Here is a 16,358-nt window from a genome sequence, read left to right as displayed (position 1 = left end):
ATTTTTTCTATCTACCACGACATAGGTAAGACTTGAATTCTGTATTTAATTGTTTTGAAACTTTGATGTGGAATGTCTAAGTTTTTTTTAGCACTTGTTGGCTCATTGCATGTCTTCTTTATAAATGTTATTCTGTAGATTAAAAGAGACTGAGGAACTTAGTGGTGGTAATTTAAAAAAAAAAAGTAGGAAAAGGGTGTTGGTAATCAGTATGTAAGCAAATGTTCTCACATATGTATGTGAAATACAGAGGAGTAGGTACATGGACCTCAGAGAATTACAGTTCTCCAATTGTAAGGGATTTTATGCATTTCTGGAGTATTTACAGTAATTCTCTGTAACTACAAAAGGTAACATAACTTACTGAGAGGTTTTAATAACTAAGAAACTTAGCAATCCTACAGATAGAAATGGCTACAACTGTTAACGGTTTTATTTTTTTTAATGTTGCACTTTATAGATACTAAATAATTTACTGACGATGTTTGGGAGAGCTTGCTGTTTGTTAGCACTGTCATGCATTGTCATGTGTGCAATAGGAAATGTTCATTCCATTACATTTTTTAAATCTGTCTTTTTAGGCCTAAAGACTGTCTCCGTTCTATTATGAAGAGAGTGAACCATAAAGATCCCCATGTTGCTATGCAAGCATTAACAGTAGGTTCTTTTAAATGTAGTGCTTTTCCTTCCTGAAAAGTTATATTGCAAAAAATCTTCTCTGAATTTTAATCTTTCTTTCTTTAGCTTCTAGGAGCATGTGTGTCAAACTGTGGTAAAATCTTTCATTTAGAAGTCTGTTCAAGAGATTTTGCCAGTGAAGTAAGCAATGTGTTGAATAAGGTAATGTATTGCATTGATTTATACAATTCATAGAAAAGCGAAACCAGACAGAGAATTGGTGTAATTTGAAAGTGGAATGGAATCTACTCTCAGAAGAATGGAAATTTGGTGGCACGGGAAAGAATACAAGATTACTGGGAAGACTGTGGCTGTGAGAAAGAACTGCCTGAATGCCACTTCACACTACAGTTACTTATGTATTCTGTTTGGGCGAGGTAGGGTGTGATATGTTAATTTATAAATATACAAATTCATTTTCACATTAAATAACAGCAGTGAAACAATAAATACAGAAGTGGTGAAATGGAGATAATACAGGGCTTTTATATAACCTTGTTTTACTCTATTTTGGGCCTAGTATCTATTGTACTAGTACAAACACAATGCTGGTGTACTGTTCTCCCTTTCTGATAAAGATATCCCTTAGTGATACACTTGACTTCAAAGTAAAGTCTCTATGTAGTTTATATTGATAGTAGCATGAAATTATTTGAAATTAAGGACAGATTCCTACATTATTTAACTAGTTTCTACTGTGCTTGCAGGGTCATCCAAAAGTTTGTGAAAAGCTGAAAGCCCTTATGGTGGAATGGACTGATGAATTCAAGAATGACCCACAGCTTAGTTTAATATCTGCTATGATAAAAAATCTTAAGGAGCAAGGAGTTACTTTCCCAGTTATTGGTTCACAGGTATATTAAATTTTGTGGTTGTTCTTAAAGGGTATCACAAGTTCTTTTTATCTTCAGTTCTGTATTTTACAGTTCGTAGTCTTGCCAAACTGTGTTTGGCAAACAAAATTAAATCTCTCTTGTCTTAAAACATTCCTTCGAGGGGTGAAATGCTCTGATTTACTTTAGATTTTTATATTGAAAATGAACTAAACTGGTGAACTTAATGCATTGTCGGTTTTTTGTTGAATTCATTTTTACATCTTTCACTTTTGGCTAGGCTGCTGAACAGGCAAAAGCAAGTCCAGCTCTAGTTGCCAAAGATCCTGGTACAGTAGCCAACAAAAAGGAAGAGGAGGATTTAGCTAAAGGTGAGTGCATTTACTTGCTGATCTGATGAATATATTGGTAAATACCAAATAAAGCAGGAGCAAATATTTTGCTTCCTTCCTCTATGTGAATAGTATATTTATGAATTGTGGTTATGATTTCTATTCCTTTCTTTTTGTACCCTTCCTGGAGGGTTAGAGATTAAAACTATTCTATGAGTAAAAAATACGAAAAATTCCTGATTTTTACTTTTTTTTTTTTCCCCCTTGTCAAACTGCAACAACACAGTAAAAAAATCTGCAAAATATCATCTTAAGGACATGTTCCATTATGGAAATGTTTGATACAAGTTCTGCACTTGGATTTTCCCTCTTCCTGTGGCAAGTGAAGCACATTCATTTGCAATTTAAACTTTTGATGGAAGGAGAAAATACGGATAATAGTATAAGTTGTATGCAAAGTATTGTTGGTATACTACTTGTATTCCTTTGAATACTGCTTCTGTAGTATACTTTAAGGCTGTGATTGCTGTAAGCATAAATGGCTGTTAAATGTCTCACTGCAGTCCCAGTAAACAGAATTAGGATGCTTTCTTTTGATTTAATGTTGTACTAAGGTATATTTAAAGGTCATTTAAGACCCTATACCAGACATGTGTGAAGAGTTATTCTTAGAGTGGTTTGATTTTTTTATGGTCTGGGTACTGTTGTTGGAGGTTAAACGTCAGCAATGCAAAGGCATCAAATGTTAGCCCTTGTATGTAGTATGGCTTTGGGCTTAAAGTTGTAAATAATGGCTATTCACTATATGAGTGAGGTTCTTGCGCTAGTAGTTGGTGGATGTTTGCTGTTTCTCATCTTTAATAGAATTTTTTTGTTTAGCTATTATCTAATATAACATTGTTTTATTTAAATCGCCATTAGCCCATCTGTGTATGTTACAAATGGTTTCTTCAACAGTTGACCCACCAAAGTCTAGTTTTAAAGGGATCTGTGTCTCAAAGGTTCATATTCTGCATAGGTTCTCTAATGTTTGTTCTCTTGTTTCTTGTGTCCTGCTCTGTCCCTTCTTAAACACGATAATTTTTTTCACAAAGTTGGAGGAGTTTAATATGAGCGAAACCTTCCTGCCCAGTCAATTTAATTGAAAATGACCAAGAAATGTAAAATTATTCAAGGAATGATAGGGAGAGAAAAGGAATGGACAAAATTTTGCTTGTCCAAGGAAAAGCCTTTTTCTTAATTATGAATTAAGGAGGCACTTTTTCCCTGTGAGGGTGACTGAGCACTGGCACAGGTTGCCCAGGGAGGTTGTGGAGTCTCCATCCTTGGAGATATTCAAAAACTGTCTGGACACAGTCCTGGGCAACTGGCTCTAGGTGGCCCTGCTTGAGCAGGGGATTGGACAAGATGACCTCCAGAGGTGTCTTCCAACCTCAACCAATCTGTGCAATTCTCTGATTCTGTGAATTCAGGCTAAAGACTCCTGATGTAACAGAGAAACAATGTGTAGCTGAGCAGCTGTATCTTTTTAATGTTTCAAGCGATCTGGAAAAGTTCAGCATCATTTATATGCTAGTAAGAATGTAAATACTTTACATCAGTTCAAGGTATTAACAATAATACAATAATAAAAAATGGATGACTTCACTGAGTTATCCCGTTTGTGCTCAAGTGCTATTTATTCATCCTGTCAGTGTTGAAAGCCTCAGTAAATCTATGGGCAGAATTGTGCTCTCTAGGTGTAAAACACCTTTTCGGTTTTTACCATTATTTCTAAGTGAAAGGCAGAAGTTGATTATGATGCAACAGGAAGGGAATTATACTAAAACTTTTCAGAGTTAAATTTTCATATCATTCAACCCATTTTTATAGGGAATTTTCATGTGAATAACTCTTCTTTTGTAGCTATTGAACTGTCACTAAAAGAACAAAGGCAACAGCAAACAACACTTTCCAGTTTGTATCCAAGCACCTCAAGCCTTTTAACAAATCACAAACATGAGGGCCGAAAGGTTCGTGCAATCTATGATTTTGAGGCTGCTGAAGACAACGAATTAACTTTTAAAGCTGGAGAACTTATAACTATCCTTGATGACAGGTAATTTATATAGAATGCCTACCAGAAGTATATTTGACTGTAAAACTCAGTTGAGAATAATTGTATCTTCTATGTAGAAGCATACATTGGAATACAATTGCAATAAAATGTATTTACTTATTAAATACTTTATTTTTAGTTATCTCCTAGATTTTTTACATACAAATGTAATTGCATGAAGATTCTTGTATGAAGATTTCTGTGTATATACAAATTGTATTTATGTACAAGTAATATAAATGCCTTGTGCGGTGCAATTCTTAGGACTAAGTTCCATGTGAGTATAGGTTTTTTCATGTATGGGGTTTTTAATTTTTTTTTTATCTTTAGTGATCCGAATTGGTGGAAAGGTGAAACTCATCAGGGTGTAGGATTGTTTCCATCTAATTTTGTAACAGCTGATCTTTCTGCTGAGCCAGAAATGAGTAAGTAACACTACATTTATGTATATATATTAAGCCTTGGCACGGCCCAAGGGATATTTCTGTAGTGATGTACTTTCTCTATTTCCTTTCCCTTGTGATAGAATTCAGTTGCAAGTTAACGTGATACTCGAAGTAAAACTGAGGAGCCTTTGCTGTGCTCTCAAAAACAACAGTCGTATCTTTGTGTCAGACCAAGTTTGCCCAAGCTGGCACCTGCTGAAAAATAGGATGCTGTTTACTGCTGACTTTCTCAGTAGCTTCCTTGAGACTTTAACAACTCCATTGACACCTACATAAATGTAGGCAACAGCGGTTTTTTTCCCAAATTGCCTTTTTGCCTGGTTGCAATGGTACATATCTAATCAACGAAAAAATGAAGGCCCCTGGCCAGATGGGAGTCAGAGATCGATTACCACTGTTCAAACAATTCAAGAAACCTACATACTGTAGGTATGTATGTGTGCATAATGGAAGGATTTTTTTTCCTGCATACTGGTTAGCTTCTTGTATCTATTTATATCAGTCTAACCTACTCTAAATATTTATCAAAAATATTAAATATTAAACAAGGTTTTAAGATGCTAGAACTGATATCCGTAAATCTGGTGGGTTTGCAAGATTAAACTGTGATGTCAATGAGTGTGCCGAAGGTATGAGCAGGTCAGCAGAATTATGTGCTGTACAAGTCATCTGTTCTATGTTAAGACTAACTGATAAGAGTAGTATGATAACAGTAGTATTTGGCAGCTTTCTTGTTGTGACCTCCAGTACAGAGGAGTGAGATGCTTTTGTGGGTACTATTTGATGGAAAAGGAATAGCAAAATTTGAGAACTTTTTGATTCTATACTTTGCTCTGGAGAAAAGAAGGCTCAAGTTTGTCATAGATGATTTTACCAGTTTTCTCTTAAACCTGACTCTTTAGCCCTATTTCTTCCAATCACGCTCTCTTAGTCTGTTTTCGTGATGACTTATTAATAAGTATGTTACATGCAGGAAGACTAAGATAAAGATGTTTACTTGCTAAAACTTGTTTCTTGTTGACACATCCTTGTGTGAACTAATGTCTTTTTTATGCAATTTACAGATTTGTTTATGAAAGTTGTTTAAGTCTATGGGGATGTTTTTGGCCTTCAAAAGTCAAAAAAATACTAATTTTTAAAAAATTTTCACAGTAGATGTTTCAAATGCAATGAACTTGGGCAACATGCTAGCTGTATAACATTTATGTAATTGTTTTGATTATTTTTACTTTATAAAATAAAATCTGTCTGTTTACCTTACAGTGAAAGCTGAGAAGAAAACAGTGCAGTTCAGTGATGAAGTCCAAGTAGAGACAATAGAACCTGAGCCTGAACCAGTTTATATTGATGAAGTAAGCCTGATACAAGTACTGATTTTCAACTGGTGGTGCATTTAAATATGTGTTAAACCTTTTCATGCTGTACCTCAAAACCAGTTTAAAATATCAGGAGAACATAATCAAAAGAGAATGGGAAGGGAAAGTTGATTTAATTTAGAAAAAAAGAAAAAAAAAAAAAGAATATCTGCAGTATTCTAATTTGTGCAACGTGTCTTGAAGTTCTTAGTAATTTCTGAAACTGAATTTGGAAACTGCATTCCATTTAGTAACCTACTCCAGGATTGTATAGCTGTTCACCTCCAAACTAGAAGCTTGGTTGGAGTGACGTATTTGCTTTCAAGTTTTGCTTTAAAGTACTTCAGGACACCTCAGAGATATGCTTCTTGAATGCTGGCTTAGACTTATTTCCAGTATAACCACCACTGTCTTCCCCCAGTCTGAAAGATCTCTTTTCTTTGAAAACTGTGAGCTTTTTGGTGCTCTGTAAGTAATATTCAGTGAGAGTCGCACAATCTCACTGCAGCAATTCTTCAAGGTTCCCAGGAACTCTCAGCCCAGGATGTTTTTCCCTGCCATTTTCTTTCCTTTTTCTTTTTTTTTTCCTTTCTTTCTCTCCCAGGGGGCTTACAACTGTTATCTTCAGAATTTTTTGCTTTCTCTCTTATGACCTTACATTTCTTTCTCAACTAGGGTTCTGTCATTGTTTTTTGAAATGAAAAATCAGTTACTGCCTTCCTAAAGTCCTATTTAACTACTGCCTCAAATACTCTCCTTTTTAATTTTTAAGGAAGTACTTAATTTGTCGTCTTCCTGCCTTTCCTGGTTTCCAGTTCGTTACAGCCTATGTAACTCTGGCCTGTTAAAGCTATTTATTTGATAGCATTCAGCTGAAAAGTGATTTTTAATCATTTACATAAAATGTTTGGTTAAGCAATATAGCTCACTCTAAGACATACTTTTCAAAAAGTTTATGCCTGTTAATTTTCTCACCTTTTGCATTTTTATAAACGGGTTGCACTTAAACTGTTTAATCAAGGATGACTTATTCTGAAGTCAACCGTGTAACCCCTCCAAAAATAATCTTAAAACAACCCTTTCATATATATTAGTAATGACATTGCTCATGTGCTAATAGGCCTCACACACTTACAAAATGCAGGGTAGTTTTTCAGTGAATTTAGTTTTAAGTACCCATTTCTTTTAAAGTACTCTCTCAATTCTGTCAAAACATTTGCACTAATCCCACTAGGTGGTAGTATTGCATATGTAGTAACTAGAATGGAAAAATAGAAACTGCTCAGAAAGTACTGTTCAGAAGGACTTTTAGGAATAAAGGGGTATTCTGCACATTCCACTTGTTACTACTAATAATTTTTATCATTTGGCTTTTCCTTGTTCAAGCATCTTCCTTCCTGTAAAGTAGCATGTGTGATTTGTATTTTCTTAAAATTAGTCTAGATGATTTCCAAGTCCCAAGAGATCCAAATGGCTGTTGTAAATAGCTGCTTTAGTTTACTATCCTGAAAGTGTTAATTCCACCCCCCCACGCATATGTCCTAATTACATGATTTGTGTTCTAGGATAAAATGGATCAACTCTTGCAGATGTTACAAAGTGCGGATCCATCTGATGACCAGCCAGACCTCCCAGAATTGCTTCATCTTGAGGGTAAGAAAATCTCATGTGTTTCTTGTTGTTGTTTTTCCTCTCTAGTAATTACATATATAAAAACAAATTCAATTTAAGCTAAAACTGGTTCAGCTTCATGTGCGCACCACAAGCATGCCTGAGAAAAGTGCCTGAGCTGTAATTATCTTCTCACTTTCTGTTTCCCACATCTTAAGAGATCGAAGTACAAAATTTTAACTTAAAACATGCCCACTCCTCTCTGAAGGAAACTATATTCCATATTCTTTTCCTTTTCAAGACCCAAGAATACTTAATTCAATCTTATTCATTCATTCTTTTTCCTCCATAGAGTAGTAGCACAGCATGAGATGCAAAAGGAGCCTAAGGAAGATTCCATGAGAGGAAGCAGAAATACTACTGAGGCTTAGAACAGACCTGTGGGTGTCCCACAGGCTTTTCACTTCCATTGTATTTCTATAGGCGCTAACAAACTAAACTAGTGCTTCAGACTCAAATTATTCCTACTACTTCTTCAAAGAGGCATTATAGACCATTCTACCTGGGTTGATGCAGCAAAAATTTTGGAAGGGGACATTAGAGAAGGAATCAAAGAAACCTACCTGTTATGAGACAGAACACTGGCTTAAACTGATGATTCAGATAGGACCAGGCTTTGTTAAGAAAATGGCAGATTCCAGATCTATGTAGAAGTTAATCAGGAAACAACCTCAGTTCCCTTAGCCGCTCCTCATAAGACTTGTGCTCCAGACTCCTCACCAGCTTCGTTGCCCTTCTCTGGACATGCTCCAGCACCTCAATGTCCTTCTTGTAGTGAGGGGCCCAAAACTGAACACAGGATTCGAGGTGCGGCCTCACCAGCGCCGAGTACAGGGGACAATCACTTCCCTAGTCCTGCTGCCACACTGTTTCTGATACAGGCCAGGATGCCGTTGGCCTTCTTGGCCACCTGGGCACACTGCTGGCTCATATTCAGCCAGCTGTCAACCAACACCCCCAGGTCCTTTTCTGCAGGGGAGCTTTCCAGCCACTCTTCCCCAAGCCTGTAGCATTGCGTGGGGTTGGTGTGACCAAAGTGTAGGACCCGGCGCTTGGCCTTGTTGGACCGCATACAATTGGCCTCAGCCCATCAATCCAGCCTGTCCAGATCCCTCTGCAGAGCCTTCCTACCCTTGAGCAGATCAACACTCCCGCCCAACTTGGTGTCACCTGCAAACTTACTGAGGGTGCACTCGGTCCTCTCGTCCAGATCATTGCTAAAGATATTAAACAGAACTGGCCCCAGTACTGAGTGCTGGGGAATACCACTTGTGACCAGCCGCCAACTGGATTTAACTTAATTCACCACAACCCTTTGGGCCTGGCCATCCAGCCTATTTTTTATGCAGTGAAAAGTGCACCCATCCAAGCTGTGAGCAGTCAGTTTCTCCAGGAGAATGCTGTGGGAAATGGTGTCAAAGGCTTTACTAAAGGCTTTCCACACCCATCTTGGTTCATCATAGCTATAAATGAACCCTGTTTTAGGAACTGCACGTCAGTGACGTGTCTGCACATATTCTAGTCCCACTAAAGCTAAAGAGTGGTAAAAAGAAACATGAATGTTTTTATTCTTTCAAGTACCAAATATAGTTATAGAGGCTGTTGTCTTAAGAAGAGGATTGCCTCTATCTGGTCCAGGACAGAGGCAAAGAAATGAAGGGTATACTTGTCAACCAACCTCCAGATACCTTGCATTACGATCTCCTTTCAAAATGCATTGTGAGATCATTAGAACAATGCTGAGTTTAATATTAAACTGTAGAATCTGACAGCTGTAGTGTAGTCAGATGATCACTCCCCAGCTACCTACAAGAGCGCTTGCCAAACATATGGCTGTGTATAGTTATGCAATGCCATATTTGAGACTGCACTTGCTCTACACTCAGGAAGGCCTTGGGTAACTACTATTTTTGGCATAGTTTCTGGGAATTTTGTTACAGATGTGTGTTGGATCTTGGGTTCCTACCAGTGGTGGCAGGTGCTGATCAACATTTCACAAAAAACCACTTCATTTTCTTCTGCCATGCAGATGTCCAGTCACAAATGTCTTTAAATTGGAGAGCTCATCCCAACATTTTCAGGAGCTCAGGGTTTGTGGTTGGCAGCAGTGCAGTCATCATGATAGCATACAGATGTCTAAGCAATCCTTGTCATGCCTTTTACCACACTTTGTGTTACACGTAAAAATAGGCAGAACTTACACCAGGTTTTACATCTTTTCCCAGCACTTCTGCCAATGTGTTACTGATCCCAGGTTCAAAGAAGCAAATGGGTGCCTTTCATACAACTCCTCTTTCACCTGGAGTTGCCTTCATGGAACACATCAGCAATGCCCTTTCACCTGTCATGGCCCACAGGCTTTCAGGACCTTCTGCATGTCTAATTTGGGAAAACTGGGAGTGACGAGAGTGTTCCAGAGCTACTTATAATGCATTTAGGTCATCTTTGATGCCCAAATCTTTTTTCTCATCCCTCAGTTTGAGTGTTGAGTGGCTCTTGGGATTAAACACATCTCTTGATTAGTAAATAGTTCATTGCTTGGATAAGTGGGCACATTTTGCATTCTGGAGTAGGGTTAGGCTGTAATATCCCCTTTCAGCTTCCTTGTCTGTTTATTTTACATTTGACAAAGTCAGTCTTTCTGTTAGCTGACTGTGGTTTGCTTGGCAGTTACATGAACCCCATGGACTTGTGCTGAAAGTTGGTGGGATGTGTTTTTTTGTTTATTTTAATGCTTTTCCATTCTAATTCTGGTAAGTTTTTGTGTTGATTTTTGCACATTAGTGGTTTGAAAAAGCCCCCTTCCCCCAATTAGGATTCCAGTGAGACAGCAATGTGCTATAAGTGTATTTGTGCAGATGATTTGAATCCTTGAAACCTGTTTTCCCCTTCATTGTTTTGTACTAATGTTAGTTGAGCACATGATCTAAGTTGCAGTGGCAAATTTTCTTCCTTGAAGAAGAGATCACCTTTCAGGTTCACCTGAACTTTTTTATGCTAAGTAGTTTCAGTTTTACAGTCCCTGGATGTTAAATGTGTTTTGTTTCACTGTATTCTTATTTTCTTTATAAAATGTACTTTTTAAACTGTACCATCACTGAAAACTTCTGCTGGATCTCATTCTTAAATTGTTGATGACACTGCCTCTGTTACTACAAGTTTTTTTGGCATACACATTATAGTAATGATTTAAAAAAAAATTTGGACAAGCATCTACGCGTTTCTATCTGATATTTTTTTAAAAAACTACTTTCTGACTTGCAGTATGGAAATCCTTATTACTCTGATATATTTTAATGTCCTTCTGTATTTTAATGTCCTTTTCTAGCAATGTGCCACCAGATGGGACCTCTCATAGATGAAAAGTTGGAAGATATAGACAGGTAAAAAAGCACATGTGTTTTGACTCAAATTCAGATTCATTCTTAGAAGGACCACTGTTGTTACTTAATGATGTCTTAATCATTTCTGTGAATACTGGCAAAGAAAATAGGTGTATTTATTAGTAGCTCCTCATCTGGGAGGAGGTCTGAAGGGTTTTTTCCTAGTCACATAGTATTTTATAGTATTGTACCATTTGACATTATGGCACTTGTCAGGCATCACTTCACAGGCAGTAAGAGTATGTTGCTTATCGCACCTCATGAAAGTTTCCCTGTATTGTCTGTTCTGTACTGAAGTTACCTGAATTGTAGAATAAGCTGTAAAATATATTTTCTAGGAAACATTCAGAACTTTCAGAGCTCAACGTTAAAGCAATGGAGGCTCTTTCTTTGTATAACAAATTGATGAATGAAGACCCAATGTATTCCATGTATGCAAAACTACAAAACCAACAGTATTATATGCAGTCATCTGGTGTTTCTGGCTCTCAGGTATGTATGTAACCTTTAGTAGCCATTGATGTTATCAAGTACATACTGACCTATGGCTGGTTTCTTATAAATTATTAGTGACAAGCAGTTTTTCACATGAGCTAACTTTTTTACAAAACTTGCTCAAATATTTTTTTACAGTATACTTCTCTACATTACTAAAATAAATATATACTGTTATATAAAGTGTGGTGGAACATGTTGATTGCAAGTAATAATTTACTTCCTATTTCTGCCCTGCTGTTCTGCCCTCCTTCACCCCCTGAGTTGGAAACCTCTTTTCATGATCTTTGTTACCTTAATGCTAGGTTAAAATAATTTGGCTCCCTCAGAGGTAATCTCAAATGAAAGAGCAGTGTTTTCTCTCAACACAGTATGTAAAGAAAATATTGTTTGTTTTCAGCTGCAAGCTTTGAATATTCTCCTCTTGCAGGTTCTAATGCTTTTAGTTCTTTTCTGTTCAATTCTTTTTGATCAAGGAAAAAGCCCATCCTGTACTTTGAGTTGCACATAAAATTAAAAATTAAAGCTGCCAGGCCTTTGCATAGTGGGTCAAAGAAAGTAAAGAACCAAAGGAGTACAATTCCTGTTTAAGTTTATGCCCTTCCCACCCTAAAATCAATCTCTGCTTTTAGTTTCCTTTTTCTGAAATATCAATAGAGAACATTTAGTGTTTAAATTACTGAAGTTAAAAATTGTAATTCTTTCATGGTGGCATTTCCATGTAATTGCCTGTTATCTCTGAGTAGGTCTTTTAGCGTATTCATACATTATGGTATTTTTAAAGTCTTTTAAACATTTAAATGTTTAATTCCATAGTCTAATGCACACTTGCTGTATTGTTTTCCTGTTTATAGGAATATGTAACATTTCAAATTGTTTTTTCAATAATTTACTTGCTTTTTGAGTGAGTAAAAAAAATTTCAAGCCAACTTATTAATACCTACACAATATTATATAAACATTGAAGCAGATTTAGTTCTTTTAGCTTCCTACAAATAAGTACTTTCTTTCAGTGCCTTTTAAGAAAAGGATGTATGTTTTTGCAGTGGCATTAAGAGGAACACTGTCTTCCATTCATATATGATAAGCAATCGTGTCGTGACCCTATCAAATAATGTTAATGTTCTATAAATGGACATGTGTCTGGGGATTCTGAAAAGTTAGAAGGTCTCATGCCTTTGCTGCCGTCTAAAATTCTTTTCCAGTATTGATAAGCCTTCTATGAATATGTCATCTGAGATTCATGGATCTTAATGTAGGAGGGCTGTATATAGTAAACATATAAACTCAGTTTCTTCTAGTAATTTGTGTTAAGCCAAATAATTAATGATTGAACAAAAGTGTAGGGTTTAGTCTTGATTTAGAATACACTTGACACATCTATTAGCAAGCTTTTCCTCTAGTTAGTTGTAAAACATTACCTTATTTTCAATTGAAATTTTATTAAGATCTCTTTTTTCCTTTCTGCCCCGCTCAATCAATTTTACAGTGGCAGTCTCAACAGTTAAATGAAATGATAGGCTAACTAACGACATGAAAATAATACATTATTGGCTTTCCATTTTAACAGTTCTACTTAGTGAAAGTTATCTGGGCGTCAGAAAGTATTTTGCTTTGGACTGCTATTTGTTACATGATTTAAATCCTTCAGTATTTTCATTCAAAAGTAGAAGCTTTTAATTAGCATGAGTGATAGTCATTAAAATAAAATTTGGAATACAAGTTTTCCAGTAAACTATTTGACCTTTTTGGTACTGGAACCTGAGGTTAGAAATGTAAATGTGTCTTTGAAAATCTGGTAATTTTTTCATACTGCAACACTTAATAGAAGACAACCAGTTGCTTTCTATTAAAACATCTGTAATAAAAGGTTTGAGAGACTGTCGTTAAGTTCCAAAGTCAGATATTAAATACCAAATTTTCTTGTATTTTGTTTTTACTATTCATTTATTTAACTTCCTAGGTTTATCCGGGGCAACCTCAAAGTAATGCATATTTGGTGGCAGGGAGTGCACAGATGGGCCATATTCAAGGCTATAATCTTCCTCCTGAACAACTCTCTTCTCTCAGCCAAGGCACAGTTACTCCATCTGCCAGCTCAGTACTGCCTGGTCAGCCTGCACAGACGTCTTACACAAAGTAATTTAAAGTATTTTCCTATTAGAGTTTAAATCAATTTAAACATAAAGGACTACAGTTAATATTTAAAGGAGATTTTTTTCTTGCAGAAATATAATTTTAAACACAACTGAAAGATACTTCAGTGCAATTATTTCCAGTGTGCTTTTTTTGTTGTGTATTTGATAAAAATTCCTGACAAAAGTCAAACTTTTCTGTTGTTTATATAATTTTCTCTAGTTTTTAGTTTTATATATGAAATATATAATTTTATATATATTTCTTTTATATAAAAGTAAAATTAGAGAAAATGATATAGACATGACTGAATTTTTTTTTTAAATTTTTTTTTTAGAGAACTTAATATACATTTAATGATGAAGATTATCTGCTGCTCTGGCTGACTTTCATAACTTCTGAGATAGTTTATATTGTATTGTTATTTTTTTCAAATATCTTACTGTGGAAGCATGGGGAGAATTCTGCTTATTTTGGAAAAGAAGTGAATGGTCTACCAACACTTGCTAAAGCTTATACAGCTTCCCCATATAAAGGAGCTACAAGTGGCTTTCTATTTTGGCTAGATGCCCAAAGATGCTTAGCTTTGACTAAGCTACCTACATTGTGAAGAAGTTTTTAATTGACCTTAGGAAAAGATTAGGTTGTGGGTTGTTTTGTTTTTTTACTCTCTGTATAAAGTAGTTTTAAATTTGGGAGAGACATCCATCTTGAGTTATTAAAGTATTTGTTAGTTTCGGTCCCCCAAAGTTACTTATTTGGGGTGGTAACACATATATTGATGAAGCGAGTTTCTGCATACTTCACCTGACTTGTTTTGCTATTTAAAACAGTTGGCTGGGTTTTCTTTTTTTCATGAGCAGAATGGAAGATAGATGGGATTCTGTGTTGCACATTAAAATAAAACAAAGTATAGATTCACAGTCTAGTTTTAAATCCATGGGACGTGTGTTAGATGTGTTTAAATCTGAGGAGTGTGTTTGAGTTTTAATCGGAATATTCATTGGCTATAGTTTAAATACGCAAGGTGACCAGAGTTAGGAGATTTTTGTGTGTATATACAGAGTAGCTGAAGAAGCAATAAAGTGTTGCTGTTCTGTTGGTAAATTGTTTGTTAATTCAACTTTAATTTTGTTTTTCAGTGCAATGGTTGGCTCTGTTGCTGGAAATACTTACTCTAACCAAGCTTCAGTGTATAGTCCACCACCTGCTACTGTTGATGTTGCTGCTTATCAGAATGCTGGAACTAGTATGTCCCAGGTGCCAAACTATAACTTAGCATCTACACCTCTGCCACAGACAGCAGGCAGTCAACAAGCACCTCCACAACAACCACAGCCTCCACCACCTCAACAACCACAGCATAGTTACTCACAGAAGGCTCTGCTATAGGATCCAGGACTTCAGATTCCTAATCTTCTTTAACCTCTGCTAAAGGCAGTTGGCAATTCTATGAGTTTCTTCCTTTAATCTCTTAAACTTTGTGTATCCTCGGCTTAATAAGAATCTATCTTGGTGAACAAGTTCAATTTGCACTGACTTTTTAGGATTTTTTTTTTTTTTAATTTTGCAGAGGAACAGATATATTTAGGACATTTAATTCCTTTTAAAATGCCTAAAAATTGGTACAAGATTATTTATGTCTGGTAAAATTGGCTAGTCTGTGAAAACTCAACACTTGCAAACTGTTGTGGCATATATGTTATGTACATATAGTGTGTGACTGCAATAGTGGCCATTTCGTATAGCTGTGGTGATCATGTGAATATATTTAACACAATGTTTAAAAATAATTTACTATTTTATTTTAATCATGAACTGACAACCACGTTTCATAGTTTTGTCTAGTTTTATGACTGATGTGATGTCTTTTTACAATGCAGGAAAAGCAGTAATTCTGCATATCATGGTTACACTTACAAGCTAAGGTCTATATATGAATTTACAAACTTATCTGAGTCTAGGTTTCATTACTTCCTGAATTGAACACAAGTGTATCATGACTATTAGATGGCTTATCTACCAAAGTAAACTAGTTAACTAGTAAGTGATTTGGGGGGATAACAGCAAATTATGATTCTGCTTCAGATATAATTAATAACTTAAAACTACTATTCAGAGGCTGCTAAACATATCATGGGACCATGCAACAGATCAGGATCTTGCATTTTATGATGAGAAGCATGTAATTTATTTTTTCCAAGTTGCTTTTTACAATGAGAACCAGAACTGTATTCTATGTGTGTTGGTAGAGATTACACCAAAGACAGAGGAATTGAGTTGGAGGGGAAATGGTGGAGTGTTAAACTGGAACACACAACATAAGTAACACTACTTTATTCAAGTCTTCTTAATTAGAACATGGAGAATTATGGACATGTAAATCACTTTGCTGAACAAACCTTCAGGGCTTTATTTTATCTCTTGTGGCCTTGCTTAGCAATTTGTTCTGTTTACTGTTCTTACACAAACACTTCTGCCTTAAACATCTGTTTCAATTTCCAGTTGTACCATTTGAGTTTATTAGCCCTTCTATAATATGAATGGTTTATGAGGCATCTTATTTTCATTCACTTTCAGGTTTCTTTGAATTCTCTTCTGCAGCAACATGCATTAACCTTTTCCAAACCCTTGCATTTCTCAGTAACTTAGCTGGGTGGCTCTTTAAGGTGTGATATTTTCTTTCTACAGTTGAGGTGCTGCAAAAGGAACATGGTGATGGAAGGCAGCATTTTAGATATGCCTTATCAGAGTTTCTTGTACAAAGACTGTTGTTACTTTGCGTTTGTGTTCAATCTATTAATGCATCCTGTTTTCCTCTTACTTTCCAGCAACTCTAATTCCAATTAGAGCAATACTAGATAGCTTCAATATCAGATCTGCATTTTCAGTCTTGCTAGTGTGTATGTCAGAAATTGTTTGCTTTTGTAT

General features: G+C 35.9%; 1 protein-coding gene across 2 annotated transcripts; it reads left to right on the top strand.

Moving 5' to 3' along the window:
• The first annotated feature begins 591 nt into the window (after positions 1 to 591).
• Positions 592 to 14,992, top strand: STAM (signal transducing adaptor molecule). Of its 2 annotated transcripts, XM_059818689.1 has the most exons (12): positions 592 to 657; positions 745 to 840; positions 1,386 to 1,532; positions 1,792 to 1,882; positions 3,749 to 3,941; positions 4,272 to 4,366; positions 5,651 to 5,739; positions 7,308 to 7,395; positions 10,742 to 10,796; positions 11,135 to 11,288; positions 13,255 to 13,430; positions 14,570 to 14,992. In XM_059818689.1, the coding sequence occupies exons 1-12, from the start codon at positions 607 to 609 to the stop codon at positions 14,817 to 14,819; spliced, it is 1,485 nt and encodes a 494-aa protein (XP_059674672.1). In that variant the 5' UTR covers positions 592 to 606; the 3' UTR covers positions 14,820 to 14,992. The 2 variants fall into 2 exon arrangements, with proteins under 2 accessions (XP_059674672.1, XP_059674673.1); XM_059818690.1 differs by lacking the exon at positions 745 to 840.
• The last annotated feature ends 1,366 nt before the right edge of the window (positions 14,993 to 16,358 follow it).

The sequence above is a fragment of the Gavia stellata genome, chromosome 6 (genome assembly GCF_030936135.1).
Source record: "Gavia stellata isolate bGavSte3 chromosome 6, bGavSte3.hap2, whole genome shotgun sequence".
In the NCBI taxonomy this organism is placed as follows: domain Eukaryota; kingdom Metazoa; phylum Chordata; class Aves; order Gaviiformes; family Gaviidae; genus Gavia; species Gavia stellata.
This window is presented reverse-complemented; position numbering and strand designations above follow the sequence as displayed.

Excerpts from the sequence above, each read along its gene's own strand:
- STAM (XM_059818689.1), top strand. The coding sequence starts at position 607 with ATGAAGAGAGTGAACCATAAAGATCCCCATGTTGCTATGCAAGCATTA. Across the intron at positions 7,396-10,741 it reads AGAATTGCTTCATCTTGAGG|CAATGTGCCACCAGATGGGA; the intron begins GTAAGAAAATCT and ends GTCCTTTTCTAG. Across the intron at positions 10,797-11,134 it reads AAGTTGGAAGATATAGACAG|GAAACATTCAGAACTTTCAG; the intron begins GTAAAAAAGCAC and ends TATATTTTCTAG.